A 24473-nucleotide genomic window follows, 5' to 3' on the forward strand; every position below is an offset into this window, starting at 1 on the left:
CCTCACTCCATCCCCCTCGATTGGCTACTGGGACAATAGCCGGCCTGTGATTTGATACAGTTGTGTCGTGCAGACTGCAGCACTGGCTTTCAGGCTTCTTCTGTGCTTCTGGCTACTGCTATATGCTGGCTGAGGTACTGAGCTTAATGCGGCGAGGCACATCCAGCTGCAATCACCACAACCAATAAACCCAAGCCTTCCCCTCACTTCCTTATCCCGCGGCTGGGGACTGCCTTACACAGATAGAGAGCACACTGAGGAAAACAGTGGCTCATATCAGTAAGAAAGAGAATCTTCTGCATGTGGAGACAAATTGCAGGAGAAATTCAATACACCTTAAGGAACTGAAATGAGTAAAACTGTATTAGCCTCAGCTCGCTGAACCATAAAGGAAAAGACGATTGGATCAAAGAGGTATGAGAAAAAGAAAACAAGTACTGTATCTCCTGTCCAGCTGTTGACCACAAGTGACATCCTAATGTCAATTTAAAGGCGTGACATTTAGCAGGATGTAGCCTCCTGGTGTGTGAGCCCTGCAGCAGATTACATGAGTTTGTGTGTGTGTGTGTGTGTGTGTGTGTGTGTGTGTGTGTGTGTGTGTGGCTGCAGTGTTGTGGTTTCTCTCAAAAAAGAAGGGGTGGGTGCAGCCACAAGCTAACACAAAGCTAGAAGAAAAAGAGGTGGCAGTGAAGGCAGAGGAAAAGAAACACCAGCACGCCCGATGTCGTCAGGGGAGCTCTGACTCCTTGACCGACTGATGTCATCATCTGCCCTTTTTGACCAGTGACACTCAAATCAAACAGGTCAGTGCTTTCTGGATGAGTAATGACAAACTTCACACAGAGTGATCACTGGTGGTTACTGAGCTAAAAAGGGGGTTGGCATTTGGACCAGTTGCAAGTGTGTTGTCTTTGACGGTCCTCTTCAGTCCCCTCTGTGTCTCAGTCAGCGCCTTCCGGCTTAAAAAGCCTGAACTACCGATTTGCTCCAGCCACTGTCCATTGATAAGCCCATCTGTTCAAAGACATATTGATTTCAGAGCCTCAGCCGAGACATATTCAACCTCCATTTCCCCTTTAATGACGCTTCCTCCAGTGACATTTCAGTGCAGGCGAAGAATGATGAATAGGAAGACAATATCGAAAACAGATAAATGTGAGTAGAGAGGAAACAGTGAAGTAACACAATAAAAATGGTCATTCCAAGCCATGTAAAAGTCCCTGGGGTCTTTGCTACAAATGCAGTAAAGGAGTGAAAGGTTGAGAAAAGATTGAATCTTTCAACTAGCCTTATAGAAAATATGAACGCGACGATATAAAAGTCCAACTGAAATCACATTTAGTCATCTCTTTTCAATAAGAAATGTTATACAGTTTATAAACAATATTTTGTTTCATTTATTGCTAATAGTTCTTTATTATCAAAAGGAAGAGAAAAAAAAGGTTTTTGGAGCAGAAATGCTTTTTTACCTCTCAGTTGTTATCTGTGTTTGATTGACAGCAGCTGGCAGGCTGAGCTCCGGCAGGGTAACGACACACAGAGTAAAAACACTTGCGCAGTAGCTGATAAATTATGGGAAGATGTACTTTGTTAGCAGTGGTATTGAAGATTAAGGACCACACCGGCATCTAAATGGACCAAAGCGACATTTGAAGGTAAGTTTACATGCCGTTTATTGTGCTGCAGCTAAGCAGCTTATAAACTATCTCCCAGGTGAATATGTGTGTGGTGGCCTTGTTTAACAAGCTCAGGTGCAGAACAAGACATGTTATCATGTTTGTGAGTTAAATAAGAAGGACACTTTAGCACGAAAGCTTTTGTGGGTTGTTGATTAAAGTGTGTGGCTCTTGTGTGGCAGACTGCTGTCTGGCTGTTAGTCAGTGTGACCATCTGCCTATGATGAAAAGGTGGCATTAATGCTGTATGCAAATATGGTTCCGAATGAAGCAATCTCATAGGCCGTATGTAAACAAGTTGTTCATCTAAGTAGACAGAATAATTGATATTCCGACAAATTAATGTAAAGATACAAACGTTTCTCCCACAGGACTTGTGATCTACAGAGCAGATACACTGTATATGCTGTAGCAGACCAAACAATGCAGTTGAATTTCAGTTGGACTTTAAGTGTTATGTTAAGGCCTTAAGAAGGTGCTGATGCATGAGGGATGAGGCTGGACTAGCAGTTAAATATGTCCATTTGAGCTTTAATTTGGCGTTTAATATTTTGAGCACTCTTTTTCTCTGCTGCGGCTGATAATTCCCTGCCAGCTAGCTGTTAAACTCCCCGCAGCAGCAGTGGAACCAATGGTCTTGAGCTTCTGTCGTTCTGCTGCACAGACCACTGTGGCCACAAAGCTCTATCCCTGAAACATCCATTTATCTCAGGAGTCGAGTCAATGAAAATGAGCCTTAACAATTTAGGATTTATGGAGATTTTCACCATCATTAGCCATGTGGCATTAAAGGGTGAAGTGGCTAAAGCTGACTCAAAGTCAGCGGAGAGCTTATTTGACTAAATCACTCATGATCATTTTCTGTCTTGTTGCAGAAATCTCAGTCTCAGCTGTTTGCATCCTCTCATAGCATCTCATATCATACAGCCAAGAGTGAGTGTGTAAAAACAAAAAAAAAACAGGTACTGTGACAAATGAGAGCTTATCCTACATGGTGGGGTTTGAATAAAACAAATGATACCGCTATGAGCATCCATCTGAATTCCCCTGAGGGCAAGACTAATGTTAATCTGACGCTAATCCAGCATCGGTGCCGCTCTAGTTCTCCAGCAGCGGAAAGTGAGTTGTGCGAGAGTTGATGTTTGCGGGGAACCTTATTGGGAAGTCTATACGAACCTCTATTTGTCTCTGTCAGCTCGGCAGGAGCTCAGACACAATCTTCTCACCCAGTGTACACAAAAAATCCATACGATCATCAGTTATTTCGAAGACATGGGCTCTGGCGTTAGCATAAACCACGATTTCTAACGATTCCTGATGTAGCCTAAAGACAGATGTTCAGTGGTGACGTGTTACGGTATACAGTTATGTATTGGGACTAATCTACTGCGTCATGCATTGGGGATGAGAGGGGAATGGTATGAGTGGTGAACATACCCATCGGTCCGGGCCGCGTGTCTATCATGCGGAAGATGGAGATTTTACACAGAAAATAGAAGATAAAGATGGCAGAGTTACACATCTGTCACAGCAATGAGAAAGAGAAGCAAACACAGCTGCAAGAGGACGACTAAAACAACATCGGTTGCAGAGATTACAGTGATGAATTATGAGTTGATTTCAACTTCCGCCACATAGTATTGATTGAAAAATGCCAAATCTCCCGTCAGCTGCTTTTTTTGCTTGTAGAATGCTTATTTTGCAAAGGAAAATATGTACTAAGTTATGCTGTTTTGCTTCAAGCCTTGGTGTTAATCAAATGAGCTAAAAGTGTATGCAGCACTTATGCAGTAATGCCAGGGTATCCCCTTCATCCTCATTATTATTCATAGGGGCCCGGACCTCTCCGCAGCCGGGGTCCCCAGGCCACTGTAATGGGCCTATTTTGCCCATTAATCTCTTTATAGTGACTGAACACGTTAAGAGTGTTCAACTTAGCTGACTGCATTCATTACAATAAACTGTTTTACAACCTCCTCTTTTGAATGTCTACACAGAGCGGGACAAACAGCACATGACTCGGGGATGGCTAATGAGGAGTTTAAGTACGGATTGTCAGTGTGTGTTTGTTTGTGTGTGTGTGTGTGTGTGTGTGTGTGTGTGTGTGTGTGTGTGTGTGTGTGTGTGTGTGTGTGTGTGTGTGTGTGTGTGTGTGTGTGTGTGTGTGTGTGTGAGCATCACTCACCCCTTCACTGTTCTGTCCGCTCTTAGCCAGCATCTCCTGTAAGGCCCGTACTGACAGAGACTGTTCCAGCACAAAGGTACAGATGCACAGGTCTGGAGGAACATACTGCAACAACAGACAAGTGGGTCTCGGGTTACAAATTAACAGTTTTTAAAGCCACTTTTATTTACTTTATATACACACTTGTGCTCTCATTGTAATAGTTAGTTCATATTGATCATTTCAAGATGCATAAAGCAGATTTTTACAGCCTATAAAGTTGTAACTGTCTCCTCTACAGAAGACAAGAGTACCTCAGAAGTTTATTCATGATTTTGTGTTTTGTGGCAAAAAACACATATTTTCTCTAAACAGCAGCCATATGGCAACCACCAATGTTTGGACTCACAATGGTCTTTTTTTTTACACCATCTCCACCCCTGTTACATTCAGATTTAAAAAAGAAAAGGCATTTTGGTCCAAGAAGTGGGCAGTTGATACATTCCTCTGTGATGAAATCTTTGAAAGTGTTATCACGCTACACTATGAGGCTACCAAGAGGCAACATTGCCCACTGCAGCATTAAACCTCCATTAACTGCATTTTGGCAGTGAAATCAAACAGCAAACACAAAACAGTGACATATTATCACTTTTTAAGTTGAACAATTGTTAGCTAACAATGACTTATTTAAACACCCAAGAGATACTGAACATCTTAATGTGGAGTCACATTTGTCTCCACCGGGCCAATGGAAGTCCAATATTCACTCTTTACAGCTCCGTTATTGGTCTCTACTAACTCCTGAAAAATATCTGCCGAATTACTGACTAGATTCAGCATCAATTCATGCTGTGCAAAGAATCCAGGGCAAAGCAAGCACAGCATGTCCTCAACTAAAGTGTAAACAGGAAAAGTTAAGACTACTCTTATGAAAGCATCTGCCCCTGAAACACTTATACTGGTTCAACAGGCTCCATAACCAAAGCAGCATTAATGAAATGATTACCACAGCCACCTGCCCTGCCTCCCATCAAAACTGATTGATGTAGATAACTTTTTACTTTTTGCTTCATAGACAAAACATCTATATATAGCCAGAAAAGTGCTCCCTTAATACGCAGGGATATTCTGATTAGATGCTCACTCACAAAATGTGTGCTGACTGCTGCATTTCTACCGCACATGAACCGAGTTCGTCTTAATCGAATGGCCGATATTCATTAAAAGGTACTTTAAAAGCAGATTAAGTCTCTCAGGTCAGTCTGTGCCCAGATAAGCCAGGTCTTGGTCAGAGCGCAATTAGACAAACGCGTCCCAAACAAGGACAGGAGAGGATAGGGGCGATTCACTGACAGAATGAGGGGAGCAGGGATGGAGATAGCGAGGGGAATGGCTTCAAGATAAATTATGTCAACCTAAACACCCGCACTGGCCTCCTTACTGAGTATCTCATCTCCTCCAAAGTGGTTCAGGTAAATCTAACCTCATTTGCAAACTTTACACAGCCCAGTTTCAGGTTGAAGTCGCAATGAATTTACAGTCGAGACAAGGCCAGAATGACTACTGCTGTGCACACAGCCAATCAGCCATAGCAATCTGATCATTAAAATCTAAGTCAAGTTGAAGTATAGTAGCTCCGGGCGAGACTATGGAAATGCTTCGGTGAAAACAAACGGAGATGACTTGATTTATAGCAGCACATGCCAGTGTGTTGGAATCCAACGATAGTGCTTCCAGTTTGTCTCATTAGCCGAGTACAGACGCCACAGACTCCACAATCGCCTAATTTAGATAACAACATGAAGCATTTGTTTTATCTTGAGAGATGAATGTGTATGAAACACTCATAACTCCTGTAAATGCTTTTAAAGGGGACATATTATGCTCATTTTCAGGTTCAAAACAAGATCAAATGTGTTGATAATTGAGATTTAGAGGTGCTTTTTGGCAGAGGTTTTTAGCCAGGCTAGCTCTTTCCCCTGCTTCCACTCTTTATGCTAAGCTATACTAACCATCTCCTTCATACTTCATTCAGCTTCATGTTCAATGAACAGATAACAGTGGCAGCAAACTCTCAACAATAATACTCATAAGTGCATTTCCCGAAATGTCAAACCGTTCACACCTAAATATACAACACCTGCACTTCCTCCCCCTACAATCTGTGTGCAATATGAGCCAACACATTTTCACTAAGCTGTTTTGGGTATTTGGGGATGCCTCTACACTGAACAGCCTTCCCTTTAGCCGTGTCACTAGAGAAATCATAATAAAGGGTCTGGTGGGATGCAATCTCTGGGAGACGGACAGCTGACGTTTGCTCTCTCCAAAATGCAGCTCTTTAACAGTTGGTGGGGAAGGGGACTGCCTGGAGAGAGCAAGGCAGTTAAATAAAAGGCCCAGAAGTGCTGTAGGGGATGATGAGTGTCCGGCCCTGTCAGGACGTCCTCTTACAAGGCAGCAGGGAGACAGCTTTACAGCAGCTTGGCCATGCCCTTGCTTTATGACCAATAGTGTGATGAGGGAAAGAGCGTGGTGAGATGGTGGTCAGGGACTGATTGCGTCTTAATATCCGTCTCCAGAGATAGGGTCGAAAAGGGCTAAAGCTGATTGCCCCCATGGAGGTGACCTCTTACTCTGACATTGGTTTCCAGCTTAATTGAAGGAGCTGCTAAAACTGGTAATTGAAGTGGCAAAAGATGGGAGCCAAAACAGATGATTTGCAAATAACAATTGGTCAGTTGGCGTATATGAGGAAATCTGTCTCGATTCACATTTGGTACACACACAACGAAGACATCACTGCCATTATAGTATGTGGGCACCTACCATCCAGTGGGGATAACATCGAGTCGCTGACAGGTGAGAGCTGCTTGTCGTATATCAAGATCAACCAGCTTCTCACAGGCTGATTGATGTTGCCATTTAAACTGTGCAAACTCTAAATCAACCTCATCCTGCGCTCCTTTTTCTGTGTCCCATTACTAGACTAGTTCACCAAGGAAAGGAGGCATCCTATTCAGTTGTCAAGGCCCGCTTCCAAATGGCCATCTTTGGGTCTTTCTCACCTCTCCCTCGTTGATCCTAAAGGTGGGGTGACGGCTTTTCATAAAAAACGCAGGCAATGAAGACAAAGTGCCAGATAGGAAGAACATCCATCACACCTGTCTTATGTAATTACAGTCCAATATGGGGTGAAAGCCTCACCTCCTTCTGCGCACTATACCCCCCCAACATGCACACACACAAACTCTTACTGAGAGCTGTTGGAGAGCAGGAAAGGGTTGTGGAAAGGAGAGAATATAGTAAATGCCAGGAGTACATTAATCTTTAATTGCTTCTTCTTTCCCTGAAAACCATCTGTGTGTCTCTTACACATTTACACACTGTATATGCCTGGTGTCATAGCTTGACCGTAATGAATCTCAGACAATACTAATGGATTATGATTAAAAGACAATCAATGCGGACAAAGCCCATTAGGCCTGCCGTCGACAGGCTTTGCTATGGGAAAACAATAATGCCAAATAAGCAGCAGAGCAACAGGGGCCGGCGAAAGGTGAGAGTCTCTGGGGAAACGATTCAGTGCAACAGCCAATCATCATTCACATATTTCTTACTATATTTCATACTAGCTTGATCGCTAACATGTTCAATGAACTAGTTTCGTAATTTGTTACAGAGAACTGCATTAAGGTGGCAGCCTCTCGATTAAAAAGGCAAACAATTTAATTTATCTCAACTGCCGTAATTAAAACTTTGCACTTAGTCGAACAAACTATGAAATGCGTCAGCAGCTACAGCTTCCGCTCCACTGCAATAAAGCCGTGGGCAACTGGAGCCAACGACAGCACTGTTTGTGAAACAATCCATCAAACACGTCCAGGTGCGTAATTTCGGAGGAATTATCATCCGGCGGCGGGTCCACGGAGATGCCACGTCGTCTCTGAACCCTTGGAAGAAGAGCTGATCAAGGGGACTGCGGTGGATGTGAGCTGTCGTTTCAGCTTTGAAGGCGCGCTGAGCTGCCTTCGTCTGTGCGTCTCCGCTTAGCTTCACTGAATCTTTGCTGGACTTAAACAAGGATGAATTAAATTGATGCTTGGTCTCCATGAAGCTCTCGTCTGTGTGAATCTTTCATTTGGATCAATTTTGATTTGATAAGTGTGTGTGTGTGTGTGTGTGTGTGTGTGTGTGTGTGTGTGTGTGTGTGTGTGTGTGTGTGTGTGTGTGTGTGTGTGTGCACCTATTGTTGATTATATAGCTGTACAGAAAACAAACTGAATTTGACGATCAAAGGAAGACAATAATAACACAATAACATACATTTCTGTGATCCACTGAAAGCTTTTCAGATCAGAGAGAATCAAACCGTGCAAGAGTGGAGTCTCCGTGCCTACCTTTGCCTCAGATGTTGGCTCCAGGTAACACAGCCGATTGCCCAGTCCCTCAGCAGCCAGGCAGAACTTGCGATTCTCCTTCTGGATGCAGGCCACACACTGGAGCACCACTTCATCATCCTGTCAAGACAAAACGGACTTCAGTCTGTGTGTCTGTGCATGTAGACACTGCGAGTGGGTGCGTCATGTCCCGACAGAACCCCACTTCATCCACACACGCCCACACATGCAATATTTATATCAGGATTAATAAAATATCATATGTAATACTCAAGTAGCATTCCATACTGTACAAAAATAATATAAAACTAAGCAGTCGAGTGCGCCACAAATAGTTCCTTCTAATAACCAATATGTATTTACCTCCTGCTTACAAGTGATGCTTTTTTCTCTGCCCCTGCTCAGCTAATTGGGGGGATTTCCCGTCTAAATGTGATGATCAAACAGAGACCAACCACGGTGGATCCCTTTGAGTCGACCCGATCTCCTTTAGGCTGTTTACTCAGTTTATGTGGTACAAATGAGGCAATTGAGCGTCACACGTTTAAAAAGAAAATAATGAATTGAGTGAATGCATTCATTTATGTACGTAAAAGAGAGACACTACGTGGCTTTGATGTTGCATTAATTATCACTTAGATCCAGTTAACCTATATACAGTGTCAAAAGAACCTAAATATGTCCCTTAAAGAGTGAAACTCTATACACAATCTATACATTTTGGCCGTCACATGCTGATATTTGTATAAGGGAATTACAGTAAGTGACTATTGGACAAGCCTTTTTTTAAATCAGCACAAACAGCCATCGGCACAGGGCTAACAAACAAACTATTGTATCAATAATTAACAGCGTTATATATAGCGTTTCAATGCCGTGTTTATGTTAAAACGATACATACACAGTTATAAATAATTGAAATCTTTAACACAGATGATGAGCCATGTAGGTATTAAGGTGAAGACGTATCAATTATATACCATAACAAAGACAGGTGCAGTCGTGAGAAATTCCCCCAATAAGCATTATTTTGGGAGAACTACAGCTGAAAACAAACATCTGATGCTGCTGTTGTGTAAATGGCTTGATTATGTTTATAGTGTTGGCCCTATAAACGCTGAATTGGACATAGTTACTCTTCACAATCGCAGAGCAAGCATAAATCTGCAGATATGGGCTGCTATGTGATGGGGTGCGGGGGGAACTTCTGCACAATGGCCAGCTGCATTATTTAATGTAAGGGGGATTGTGCTGAGCGCAGAGTGCAGCAGTAGTAGTAGTAACAGTAAAGCACTCCATTATAGAGTAGCAGGAAGCACACACACAGAGAGAGAGAGAGAGAGAGAGAGAGAGAGAGAGAGAGAGAGAGAGAGAGAGAGAGAGAGAGAGAGAGAGAGAGAGAGACAGACAGACAGACAGAGAGAGACAGAGAGAGAGAGAGAGACAGAGCGAGAGAGAGAGAGAGAGAGAGAGAGAGAGAGAGAGAGAGAGAGAGACAGACAGACAGACAGACAGACAGAGAGAGACAGAGAGAGAGAGAGACAGACAGACAGACAGAGAGAGACAGAGAGAGAGAGAGAGAGAGAGAGAGAGAGAGAGAGAGAGAGAGAGAGAGAGAGATGCTATTATGCTATGCTATGAGAGAGATGACTGAATAAAGATGACTAGCATCTACATGTCTCTGAGTGCATGTGCATGTACAGCTTTGTTTTAAACATTTGTAATTTTAGAAGCATGACATGAAAATCAATACGACAAGCCTCGGAGCCCTGAAAACACACGCATGTCACTTTCTCGACTTGATGCACACGTGTGCCTCAGATGTGGTCCAGGGAGAGATTTCAATTCAAAGCACATTGAGCCTTTGTCTAAGAAGGAAGTGTTGCTCTCCATGATAATAAGACAAATATATATATATATATATATATATATATATATATATATATATATATAAAAAATAAATATAACATGCTGATGTATCACATGATAAGATAAGGTTATGTTGGTGTAGGTCTTGTTTTAAAGTCTGTTGCCCCTCTGAATAGTGTTTCATGTACCTACACTGCAGGGTTAGAGTTTAGATTAGGTTGTGGTTGCAGGCTCATGACAGGTTAGGGTTATGACATACTATGACTGGGAAACATGAAATATGGCGTTATATTGTCAATGAGTTGAATGCAAGTTATTATATGTACATCACATCGGTGCAATGCTATCAGAAAAACAGCGTCAATAAAAGGAAAAGGTAACACCTGCACCGTTACTCCATGCCACAAAGGTTTATAAATGACTACGTTCTTCAGGTCAGGTGATATTATCAATGCTCAGTATTTTATTCCTCAAATGACCAACTCCGTAAACAGTTGTCTTAATGACGTAAACACTTAACATGGGGATCTGTCCAACAGTCATTGCATATGACATGAACGCTGCATTAGAGATGCGGTTGGGCTCAGATAAGACAAAACGATGGGGAAACAGATATTGACAGAACTCCGCCTCTAATGTGGAGTTTCTTCTGAAAAACTGGAAAGTAAATAAATAATACAATTAATAAAAAAATGAATTATCAGTCTTTAATTACGTTGAAGTTATTGATTACCATTATCAAAAAATATCCTGCATTGTCATCATTTAATTGTTGGGCAATATCGCCATCAATAATATACAGTACGGAATTCATACTGTACACACTGTATGTTCAGTAGGAAGCAGATATAATTGACATTTTACTGGCTGGAATTGATTATGTCATTCATGGGACTGTTATGGGAAAGACTTTAGATAATGCTAACAGGGTGGCTGGGTCGGAACATGCAATCAGTCTCCCTGTTGAGGGACCGAGCATCGGGTTGAATTGGGCAGTATAAGTACGGTATCGATCCACGCATCGCATTCCTGCCTGTCTGAGTGCCAAGATGCACACACGCAGGCGGGCACGGGCACACACACACACACACACTCTATCTCTTTAATCAGAGAGGCTAACTCTCATGTCTCTGCCTCTGTCTAGCCCACGGCTGGCCCCTCCCCCCCACGCCGAAGTACAATTACGTATCTGACATTGCCTCTCTGTCTGTCTCTTTCGCCCTCTGTCACCAACTCCTCTTACTCACTCATCCCAGATTGCACCTGGCTGCTACAGAGGAGGAGGGGGCCCTCACTGCTATCAATCATGCATAAAGTAAAGCTACACACACAGTGATGTCAGTGAAGAAGAAGATGCTCTCCTCAATTTGGAAATAGATGGGTCAGTTTACGAAATCTGAAAAAAACATCAGACTTTTAGAGATTCTGCTTCTTCTGTCTGACTGTACGCAACGATCTCTGTAGCAGCAATGAGAAAGGTCAGAGAATCAGAGTGCTGTATAGAGATCAAAAGAAAAACTGGAACTTTGTGTTTTTGTCAGGAGGTAAGGAAACCTAATTCAAATCATCACATCGCTTTTTTTAATAATGCAAATTACCAAAAATACAGCCCTTCAATATAACTTCTCTCAACACTATGTTGTCTGCTTCACTTTGTTTCATCTAGACTGAAGATGATTGATTCTCCACAGCGACTGAACAGATTTTTACCATCTCCCTTTATTTGTTTGCAATATGAGCGGCAAAGATAACCCTTAGCAATCTCTGCAATGTTAGTTTCGTCAAAAGCATAGGACACTGGGAATATAGGACCCTGGGAATGTAGGACACTGGGAATATAGGACCCTGGGAATGTAGGACACTGGGAATATAGGACCCTGGGAATGTAGGACCCTGGGAATGTAGGACACTGGGAATATAGGACCCTGGGAATGTAGGACCCTGGGAATATAGGACCCTGGGAATATAGGACCCTGGGAATATAGGACCCTGGGAATGTAGGACCCTGGAAATATAGGACCCTAGGAATATAGGACACTGGGAATATAGGACCCTAGGAATATAGGACACTGGGAATATAGGACCCTGGGAATGTAGGACCCTGGAAATATAGGACCCTGGGAATATAGAACCCTGGGAATATAGGACCCTGGGAATATAGGACCCTGGGAATGTAGGACCCTGGAAATATAGGACCCTGGGAATATAGAACCCTGGGAATATAGGACCCTAGGAATATAGGACACTGGGAATATAGGACCCTAGGAATATAGGACACTGGGAATATAGGACCCTGGGAATGTAGGACCCTGGGAATATAGGACACTGGGAATATAGGACACTGGGAATATAGAACCCTGGGAATATAGGACCCTAGGAATATAGGACACTGGGAATATAGGACACTGGGAATATAGGACACTGGGAATATAGGACACTGGGAATATAGGACACTGGGAATATAGGACCCTGGGAATATAGAACCCTGGGAATATAGGACCCTGGGAATATAGGACACTGGGAATATAGAACCCTGGGAATATAGGACCCTAGGAATATAGGACACTGGGAATATAGGACACTGGGAATATAGGACACTGGGAATATAGGACACTGGGAATATAGGACCCTGGGAATATAGAACCCTGGGAATATAGGACCCTAGGAATATAGGACACTGGGAATATAGGACCCTGGGAATATAGGACACTGGGAATATAGGACACTGGGAATATAGGACCCTGGGAATATAGGACCCTGGGAATATAGGACCCTGGGAATATAGGAATGACCACGTATTTAGGCACAGCAGTGCTTGGAAACACAGAAACACAGAAACACAGAAAACATGCTGATATTTAGCATGTATAACGTTCACCTCTTACAACATCTTAGTTTAGCGTGTTAGCATGCTAACATTAGCTAATTAGCACTAAACACATGCTGACCTGATGTTGGCACTAGAGGACAACTTCAGGGGGTTTTACCAAAGTGATTACAATCCATCTACGCCACTATCATGGCTAGAAATACTCAATGAGATTGTATTGAAGTGCAGAAGCTAGTGGAACAACAACCAGTTCAAATGTGACGTCCGGGCTTCAGCTCTCTATACAGTAGATTAAAGAAAACAATATTTCATTCAGCTGTCCTTAAACAATGTGAGAAGTGAGCTGGGACTACAAGGGCACCTTGAGATTGAATTTCACTCCATCATAATACTCCCCCTCTCACACATTGCCCTCTCAGTCTTATTCCTTTGTTCTGTGTAAATCATGCCTTTGTCATCTCCACTGTGTATACGTGTGAGTGTGTGTGTGAGTGTGTGTGTGTGTGCGCGTGTACAACAACAATAGAGTAAAACAGAGATGAGACTTGTGTTAGTTACACTTGGAGCATATCAATGAGCGGGACGTGATGACAGCTCATTTGATTTTCTTGGTTTCAACCAATCACGCTCTCCCGGTGCGCAGGGGAATAATGACATTGGTGGAGATTTCTGCATAGTGACAGACCAAAGGTCTCCTCAACAAGGCTGCAGTGAGCCAATCATCAAAGGAATTTGAACTGAAATTAAAGACACTGTCTCATGTAAACCTGCCAGTGCTGCCTTCGGCCTGGTTGTGTGGCGCTGCTGCCTTAGACTTATTCACTGACAACACTGCTTCTAAATAAATGATCATTATTGATGACAGTAAGGAGTGATTACAGAGTTTAAAGGCACGTAGCCTAATGGGTTATTATGTGAAAAAGTTATTCTGGCATTAGGCATCTTATAAGAGCATCTCTTTTTCTCTCCGTCTCTTTTCTGCACAGCTCAGGTTTTTTATGTACGCATGCACCGTTTTTGATTCCAGCCCTCCAGACAACAAAGATGAGAAGTTCAGGGTTTGTGGAGTGTAACTTTTTCTGGTGGCGGCTTCCTCTTAAGTACTGGAATAAGCAGAAGCAGTGTGAACCAAAGCCTGAGTCTGGAGTATCTAAGCCTTTGTTTTGAAGAGATGTCTACAGCATTTCCGCAGGTAGCAGTGCAATGCATGCCATCAGTTAATGTAGAGAGGCTCTAGCCACCTTATTGTGCACTGTGCAGGGTTGCACTGCTGTGGCAATGTATTCTCAAGTACATCCTGGAGGCGCTACAATAACTACTGTAAAGCTGGAGTCCGAAAATCTCTTACAAGCGCAAATAAGCTGGAGCAAAACATGAAAAGTGCCTCTCTGCAGGAAAACAGGATTATTCCTGTTTATGAGCATTATGAGTCTGGCTGTGATGGCAACTGAGTTCCTCTGGTATTTCATCTGTTGCTCCAATGTCTCTCATAAGGCTTGTATAACCACTGCTTGCACTATGTTGCACCCAGCACTCATGACATTACATCTTCTTTCACGGGAGATATTCTACCTCAAGTTTTAAGCATCAATGCTGCAGAGAAAATAAACACTGCATAATAAAGGACGTTGGGAGTTGCAATGTTACAACTCCCGTAGGACAGGAGCAACATGGCAAGTAGTGTCATCATTAATGTGACTCCCGTTTAAACCCATTAAGCATGTTTTGGCTTGTAAGATTCCTTGACACCCGACAGCCACAAGCCAAGCGTCCATGTCAACAGCACGTTCTGTCACCACGTGGTAAATAAAGCTGAATAGCAAAAATTGCATCAACCCAAACTACCAATCGTCTCACAAAAATGCATTGGTGCGAAAGGGTTTGTAAATATAAAAGGAGTTCATAAAGAAAAGACTATTACACCTCCCGTTATGAAGAAATTGCCATTGCTAAGTATGCCCTATCAAAGTAAAGGCTTGTGGTGATAAAATCCAGACTCCATTCTCACAGCTGTTGCAGCTCTCTGCTCCCCGCCTCGCTCTTTGAGGTCAGATTTGTTCCGTCTTCTTCAGCTTGATTCTGTGCCAAAGATTCAACAGCAAACTGATCTGAGGGTGGCAGCGAGCGGCCCTTTGGGAGGAGGTTGAAGGGTATGGCAGCACAGGTGAGATGAGAGGAAAAAAGAAAGGAAAGAAACACGAGTGATGGAAAAATATCCTGCAAGCTAAGCCTATTCAGCACACACACACACACACACACACACACACACACACACACACACACACACACACACACACACACACACACACACACACACACACACACACACACACACACACACACACACACACACACACACCAGACCACAGCGCTTGCCTCCACTTGCCTTTGTCCCTGTTTGACACCGTTTCTACAGTGTACCGGCTAATAAGTTTCCCTAATCACCAGGGGCCTGCTGCCAGTCAACACTGTACACAGGCTGGCTCACACACCTAGACTCTGTTCTGGACAGATTGATACAGCTGGTCGGGCACTGCAGGACAAAATACAGCTGGGCAGTGGCTGCACCCCCTACACGCTCTCACATCCGACTTGTCTTTCTTCACTAACACTCACACAGAGTAGGTACAGGAAAAAGACCAGGTGTTTCCCAGGCCTATTGGAAAGCTATTTACAGCAGTCACAGGAGAGGACTGCAGTCTATAATGACGCACTATTAAAACATAGGGGAATTAATGGCCTAACCCATCTGTTAATGCCTCTTGGTCCTGTCAGGTGTAGATTATGTATGTTATATATGACATAACGTTGTGTACCGTACGTTTTTATTCTTTTAACTACCTCTGAATCGTCTGAATCAAAAAAGGACCAGGTGCTCAAACTGTATTTGTCACTAAGGATCAAATCTAGGTGAGTTATCAGCTCCAGTACACAGATTCAAACTCCTTTCTAGGATTGAATGATCCTATAGTCTCGGAGCACTAGACTCTGCTCCCAAGTAGTACATATGAATTAACAACTGCCAAAACTAACATTGGCATTACCTGAAATTACAAACTGTTGCTAATAACGTTTTGCTAAATGACAAAATAACTTAATTTTACTAAACTGCATGAATGCTGCTAACTCTGAAACACATTTCTTTATGTACGTATGAATAAAATATAAATAAAACACAGTTATGCCTGCATTCACAAAGGGTTTGGTGATATTCCACAGTGACTTCCTGTTTACAAAGTTGATAGCTTTTGATTGGACGGTGCTACAGATTTGTTTTAGCAGCTAATTTACACATAACTGAAGTCTTCACAGGCTAAGAAGTTTCTTACATTTTAATGGTGCCACTTGTTTTAAAAGTTACTAAGAACTTAGGAAGGATGTTACACACAAACTTAAAGAGGGATTTATGATTTATGCTGGTCCTTTATACTGTATTTGTTAATAAGCATAGAATTAAGGTCACATTATTAGCACCAACACTTGGACTGAAACTATTTGTGTGACAATAATTGTAGGATATTTCCTTTGTTCAATCTTTTCATATACTGGTCCTCCAGTATCAGAGGAAGCACTGTAAAACAAGAAACATTTGTTCCAGAATATTCTGGTGGAGATTACACAGCAGAGATGGAAAGAGCAAGAAACAAAATGTGGACGAGCGGAGCGAAGCTTTGTTCTCATGACTCAGTGTTGCTGTGTAAATGAGAGAGCTAATGCTCATCTTGAGGCACACTGGTGAACATGCTGACCTCAGAGCACAGACAGAGCGTTAAAGAGAGAGAGATATACAGAAAGAGAGAAAGGCAAACAGAGCTATAGAGAGCACGCACACACACACACACACACACACACACACACACACACACACACACACACACACACACACACACACACACACACACACACACACACACACACACACACACACACACACACACACACACACACACACCATTAAAATCCACAGGCCGAAGTGAAACTATAAATTTATCTTGACACCCGCTTAAATTTCAGCCTCCTTTAAAGGCTTCGCTATGGGTGCTGAGGATGACAGCTTTACAGCTTGTTATTGAACAGTGTCAGTGGACAGTCTCTGGCACGAAATGCATGCAGCTGCATTGTGGACTGCACTGGCATGGATACAGAACGTAGTTTGGAAAATCATTAAACACATTTCCCATGTGTACGCAGCGGGCTCTACCTGTAGATCGAAACTTAGAATCTACAAACCTCAAGTCAAGTTCATTTATATACAGTATATAATTTGCTTTGCCTCAATGGAGGTTACAGGCCCACATCTGCAACGGTTCCTTTACCAGACCAATATCTCTACTTCAATATCTACAGCACTGTGAAAAATAGCTAAACTACTATTTTAACTCTCTATATCAGCTTGGTTTGGGGGAGGTAATTGGCAGAAAACTTTATTGATTCGCGTCAACTTTCTAAGAATAAATAAACGAGAAAATACCACCAAGGCCCTGCAAAATAATTTAATCTGCGGCGGTTCAATAACCCCATCCATATTTGATACTCTCAAGTTGTTTGCATCTATATGTGTGTGTGTGTGTGTGTGTGTGTGTGTGCGTGTGTGTATGCGTGCGTGCGTGCGTGTGTGTGTAACAGTCATCTGGTGCATATTGCGCTTCAGACCTGGACTGCCTAATCACTGTAGGCAATCTAATTACACAATCACCATACACTCACACTATACAGCAGTGAACAGCAGCAGCCATATGGACAGAGGCAATCCATCTCGGAGATTGGACGGGTATGGCGATCACTGTGAGCCAAATAGCTGCAGGGTGAAAAACGGCTACACCTTAAATGGCACAGAATGGTTGTAGCTGCTGTTAGCTTTGCAATGTAAGAGAGTATAATAGAGCAGAGACAATACGTAAAAGTTACAATATTAGTCCATTAAAAATGAAGGCTGCGACAGGTCATGTGAGGAGAAAGTATATAAAACAAGTGTTACTCCTCCCAGGTCTACAGGCATTAAGCCTGCCTGTGTGTTTCAGCACTGAAGGAGCAGAGGAGGGAGGCCGTAAAGTGTTTCATTGCACCTCGCAGCATTGCTTCCCCTCCCCGGCGGTGACTTTAATGTGAAAGGCTAAGTAAGCATTTTAATTTCCTTTCTTTAGGTTTCCACTGTCCATACTATTGAACAAAAACAAAAAGGAAATTGTAGCGGAACATCTCTGTGATGTTTTAAAGTGCTTCGACATGAGGCATGGAAGAAGATTGGGCTAGTATTGCATTCTTCCTCTGGCTACCTGATGGCATTGGGGATGCTCAGGGGCAATATGTGACAGCGCTATAGCTAGTGCACCCGGGGAACAAAAGCAACAAACCACTTCACACTACTTCTGCTTCCTCTCCACAAAGTGGCCTCAGTTATCGAGGGAATTGAGACGTTTTGTGGCAAAACAGAGAGTGGGAAAAAACTCTCTGCTTTTACTTTCTGACAAGTGCAATGTGTTGTAATTTCTAGAGGAAGAGTCTTCTTGGAAGGTCCAAAGGGAGAGCAGCAATAACAGGTGCACTTGTAAAACATCATGCGTGCAGGAAGCGAAGCCCGACTCACAATTTCAACTGTGACGCTAGAGGGAGGCCGAAGCGGGGGTGGAGATGGAAATTACACTTTGCTTTTAGGTCAAGAAAGTGAAAGTAATGTATATGTGACTATCAAACGGGAGCAGTGATTGCAGGCATTTCAGCAATCTCACAGCCTGAAGCCAATCCACAAAGAAAGGATGTCATGTTATTTGTTGTATATCAAACTACAACAATGTTAAATGTCTACAATGTCTGCCTGCCAATGTTTTTAAAGAAATAGTTTGACATTTTTAGGAAATTACTGGTATTTGCTTTCTTGCTGAGAGTCAAATGAGATGATCAATACCACTCTCGTGTCTGTCTATTAAATATAGAGCTGAAGCGAGGAGACAGTTAGCTTAGCTTAGCATAAATGAGAAACAGAGGGAAAAGCTAGCTTTGTTTAATTTGCATAAAAAAATAAAAAGTATAAATCGACAACTTGGGTTTTGTGCTAAACTATTTCTTGGCAAAGAGCAATGACTTGGAGTCAAGGCAACCAGTGAGACTTCACAACTGTTTTTGTACAAATCAAACAAACAAGATGCGAGCTTTAGAGGTGGAAAGAGCCAGGCGAGCTGTTCTCCCCAGTTCAAGTATTTATGCTAAGCTAAGCTAAAATAAGAGTATTTCTTGAAGCATGGGGAAACAACTTACCTGGCTCTGTCCAAAGGTTAAAGAAAAATAATTCTGCTTAGCATCTCTAAAGCTCAATAATTACACCGTTACAATTTGTTTGTTCAATCTATGCAAAAACTCTATATAAGATGTATGTAACACATATGAGAGAGATCTTCTCATCAACTCCTGGTAGGAAAAGCAAAAAAGCATATTCATTATAATGTTAAACTATTACTTTAAAAAGACAGTTCACACCAAAATGAAAACTAAATATTTGTCCTCTTACCTGTAGTGCTGTCTATCAGTTGTTTTTGTTATTTTTAGCACATTGAGCTTCACAAGCTAAGAGTTATCTAGTTCCATTATATTTGAGAGAAGGCAGACATCTCTATGGCTGATATCTCACACCAAACAATCTAAATTGATAAGTAGCAGTACAGGTAAGAGGAAAACTATCTATTTTTGATATTGGGTTGAACTGTCGCTTTAAAACAGACTCATCAAATGCAAGCATGTTTATATTTAGTCCATGGTGTGTGATGGAGACGTGATCAAATCACCATACATCCCACAATCCAAAGCTCTAAAGGGAACATTGCCCTCAACACTTGGCTTTTGCTAAGAAAGACACAGTTTTATATTCTAACTAGATGATCTGTTCACAAACAGGAGAAATAAATACATGATGTTCTGTTACCCTGTTCTGCAGAGACCTGGGCAGTGTAACAATATTATCCTTATTCCCTATATATGCAATAACAGTGATCGCAGTGTCAGCTTCTCCGGGATAAAAATACACATTGTCCTTTAAGGCCTGACCCGACTGAAATTCTTCAGAGCACTCATCCACATGCTTGCACAGAGGAGAGCTGAGATTGAAGTACAGCTAAGACACCACTGTGTCAAACTCTATTTGTTTGGGGACTGGTGATGATGCCCAGGTGAAGGGTTCTGGTGTCAAAGCTAAAGCGCAGCTGAGACTCAGAGAAAAGGATCACACGAGAGAAGACAGATAAAAAGAGAGACAAAGAAACACTTTGACTTGGTGACAATTTCCAAATTTAGGGAATATCACCCTGAGCAACATGTCAGGTAAAAGCTGCTGAAAAAAAAAACCCGTCATCTCATTTCCCCTCATCCGTCGGAAGACTGCCTCTTGTTACTGCAATTTTTACTGCATCAAATATCAACCTGCAGCCCTCAGATTTGTCATATATTTCAGGAAGAGGCCATTAAAAGCTTGGTGAGGTACTTTTGAAGTGTCAGCTCCCTTGCTATACTGCCACAGAAACACTTTTGTACATTGAGAGGGTGTGCTACCGGGGGCTGAGAAAAAAAACTAAGCAATGCTGCAGAGATACTCAGCTCAGTGGGGGAATAAAAGAGAAGCTCCACTATCTCTATGCGTTACCTCACCTGGGTCCAACATGTACTGGAATGCATTCGTGTGTCACCATGACTATCCTCGCTGTAACCCCCATGCATCTTCAACCCTGCTTGCTTGGCAAGGCAGGAGGGTGCATTTCTTTAGAAACGCACATCGTTGACTCTGCAGCAACAAGACCCAATAAAGAAGGTGATATCTCCCTGTCTGTGCTGCCGTGGTGCAACGCAGTGGTTGTTAAAGAGGTATGAATCTTTTATGAGGTGGGAAACGCCACCGTTGTCAATATCAGATGAAAAGTACGCGACTTTGGCACCCACGTAGAGGGGGAACATCACTAGTTATCTCAACACAGCGATTGTTGTAGCGCTGGATGCACGCATGTGTGAAGATCCTGCAGAAGACTCAATTATACACCGTCAGTCGAGTCAATAAGATGCTTCTCTAACATGCACTGGTGGCACTGGGAGTATGTTGCCCACAGAATAATGATCTGGTATTATATTTACAGAAGACTGTCAAGATTTGCTTAAAATCTCAAGAGAGAGACACTCAACTTTCTCCTTCTAAGTGAGCCTCAACAGCAGCAGATTGCAGGAGTAAACACTCCTCTAAATGGCCTATTAGGGGCACAGTGGGGAGACAGAACATTGGACATAATTACGGCAGATATCAGAGCTGCTTTATGTAGGAGGGAGAATGATTCACAAGCATGGCACAAAAAGTAGTGAGCATTTCAATGATTTGTATCCATGGCAAAATGTTTGAAGCACTGACATTGTTTCTGTGGTAACAGGGCTGTCGGTTGCACATGTCGGGAAATCCTAAAATGTTTCAGCTGCACAGCATTTACGGTCATTTAGGAAGGTTATGTTCTCACGAAGTGGACTAATAGATACGATACTTCCTCTTGGTTTGGGTAAAACTACATCAGCCCCTCCTGTTTCTTATAATGGTGTTTATTGGAGTTCCATCACCAGATGTCTGCGCCGCACATGAGTCTGTCCACATAAGTCATTTGAATACATCTCCATGGAAAGCTGTACATAGTTCAATGCTACAGATTCAAGATTTAAAGTTTTAATTGAGGCAAACTTTTTCTTGCTGAATGTATTTGGTGCCATCCCTGCAGCTAATTAGAACAGAGGAGATGATTCTTTGGTTGGTTTTGGGTAAATTGGCAGCAAGCAGTGACACCTTGGAGGAGGATATAATTGATGCGGTGCAGCATATCCCACTGTGTAGCGACTCATCATCAAATGAAAACGGCACTAAGATAAAACTGAGAAAGCCTAACAACACTGGGAAGACTCAGAGAAACGAGCCTTCGGTTTTCTTATTTCCTTGGTTAAGAAAAAACACTAAAGTAAAGGCTTCCTACATGTAGCATCTGTGTTTTCTTCCTATTGTACTTCTACCATACCTACAACGTTCCTGTTTCAAAATGAACTTGTAAACTTGTAAAATTGTCCAACATTTTGGGAAATACGATTAGCCTATTGCTTGCTTGCCGAGAGCAGCTTAGTTTAGTACAAAGACTGGAAGCAAGGAGAAACAGTTAGCAAGGCTCTGTCTTAAGGTAAAACATATATAAAAATCAACCTATGAGTGCCTGTAAAGGTCCCTTATTAACACGTAATATATCTTCTTTTTGTATTTACATCTTGACAGAAACTAGCCATTTCCCCTTTCTTACAGTCTTTATGCTAACCTAAGCTAACTAGCTATCAATGTGTCAAGACAAGACAAGATTTGATCAACGTAAACTATGTCGTATTTTGAAACTACAACTAAAACAACAGCCAATGCAGTGCTAGGTTTTATGAAAGCAAATGATTATTTTTTAGAGGCAAAGGTGTGAAAGCTACACACCAGTAAAGGATTGTGATAGGGGCACAAACAGTATGTTCTACTATCAGTGACTAATGAATAGCTACAGCCTTTTGAAGTACAGCCTATCTGAAAATACAGCCTTGTGGTTGTGAGCCAACATTAACTGCCAAGAAGCAATGGCAAAGAGAAGCAGAGATGCAAAGATGGCTCTGCTAGCCAGGGAGGAGGCGGCAGCTAGCAACAAGCTAACATGGCAAGTGCAAACAGAGCCTTATGGTATTTTTTGGCCAGCACAGCACCTTCCAAGTAGATGTATTCATATTGTGCTCAACATACTGTACATTTCAAACATTGAGTTGGGATAATATATCTTCCATTGCTGACAAGACGTGCAACCATGTTTGAAAGTAGGAGTAGTTTGCAACAATGTAATGATTGCATGTTTTCTATATGCTGTCAGTGGAGCGCGCAGAATTAATTGCACTGCATTGTTGTTGGTCCAACGCAGCCAACCATGGATATCAGGAGGTGGCCAAAGCACAAAAGAAGCTACCGAGAACCAAAAAGGACTACGACTCATCGACATCAGCTCTATTTGTAAAGATAAGGGAGAGAAAAACATTTTGCCTCTGAATAAAGTGAACTGTGCCAGGGAAGGATTGGTCTAGGTACAATAGCTATTTTGTCCCTGGTGTGAATAACAATTAAATTAATATATGCAAAGGGGAACGCAATAGGCGGGTGTAATTTATTTAACTGTAATAAGAAACCCATTTGAACAGGTATGTTAGTCCAATTACTCGTCAGGGAGCGATTCTTTATGCAGAGGACTAACAAGTAATTACAAAACTTTGATGAGCTGAGGAAGTTTATTAGGCATAGATATGCACATGTATTTTTTTTCATACGGTAAAATTACGTTCATTACAAATAATATATGTCTTGTTTTAACTCTTTACTTCCGTTTTAAAAAGTAAGTGTGTGGGGACGTAATGTTTTAGGAACAGGGTTGTCTGATTACAGGCCGGCAGACGTGAACTGTTCATATAATTCACTTCAGTGAATCTGGTTATTGTTTATAGTGGAGGTGTAATATTTTAATGGTTGCTGTTTAATATCTTTTAATTATTAAATTATTTTGATGCTGGCTACATTGTGTATTAATGTTTTGTATGACTTTGTATATGAGGAAAATTGGATTTAATTTTAATAAATTAAATAAATAAATGTATCTGTAGTTGTTTGTATGTTTGTTGATGATTTGCTCACTCAAATTGTCTCGGGTCAAAGAACTACTCAATAAGTATTCAATAACAAATTTAGATATCCAGTTAATGGATTTTGAGTCAGTATTGTCATATCAAGGCTTTCTACCCTCTTCTTGGTTGCAAACATAAATGGCAGACATGTTAGAGCTGTACAACCCATAAGAAAAGAAAACAGGTTCTTCTTTGAGAAGGAAGCTTCCTACACTACCTTATTAAATATTCATGGTACAAAACACCAGATCAATCAGGCCTGCTTACTGCATGCGACGGACATTACTGAGGAAATTTCTTCATTTGGTGGCACGATCAATAGCTCATTACAGCAGCTTTACACTGGGTTGTCTCTGGGCAGGCCTGCTGGCTTAATTCCCTCTACATCACTGGCCTATCTTATCTGTCCATCTTCATCACGCAACACAGAGAAAAAGCCTTCTGCTGAACAACACTTCCACACTAAACCTTACACCAACTTACTTTTCTGCAAGTTAAATTTTTTTTAATGAGTCTCAGGAGATTTTAATGTGAGATTTGAGGGAAATCGATATACTGCAGTAGGGATATGGAAGTGTAGTGCATAAAAAGAGCATGCATTTGACCAATACTGTGCCTTATACATGATATAACGTAGCATTCTGAGTGGTTTAAATGCAACTCGTTGCAGGAAAAGAACCACTATAAATCAATGGCTTCCCACTTGCCCAAGACAATACGTCATAAATAAATAAATGAGAAATAAGGAAAGTCAGAGCATTTTCACGCAGCCAAAAAAATATTCCCTGTAACAATTAGCAGGAAAACAAGAACTTCTTCACAAAGTTATTTCGGAG

General features: G+C 42.0%; 1 protein-coding gene across 1 annotated transcript in view; it reads right to left on the bottom strand.

The window, feature by feature from the left end:
* Positions 1 to 24473, bottom strand: part of LOC115027778 (ryanodine receptor 3) — a 110059-nt gene that overhangs the window by 80057 nt on the left and 5529 nt on the right. The window contains exons 3-4 of the mRNA XM_029461266.1: positions 8244 to 8363; positions 3862 to 3966 (exon numbers count right to left, since the gene is read on the bottom strand). Of these exons, the coding sequence (XP_029317126.1) occupies positions 3862 to 3966; positions 8244 to 8363 (225 nt within the window). The remainder of the gene's footprint in view (positions 1 to 3861; positions 3967 to 8243; positions 8364 to 24473) is intronic.

Source organism: Cottoperca gobio, chromosome 22 (genome assembly GCF_900634415.1).
Source record: "Cottoperca gobio chromosome 22, fCotGob3.1, whole genome shotgun sequence".
NCBI lineage: Eukaryota > Metazoa > Chordata > Actinopteri > Perciformes > Bovichtidae > Cottoperca > Cottoperca gobio.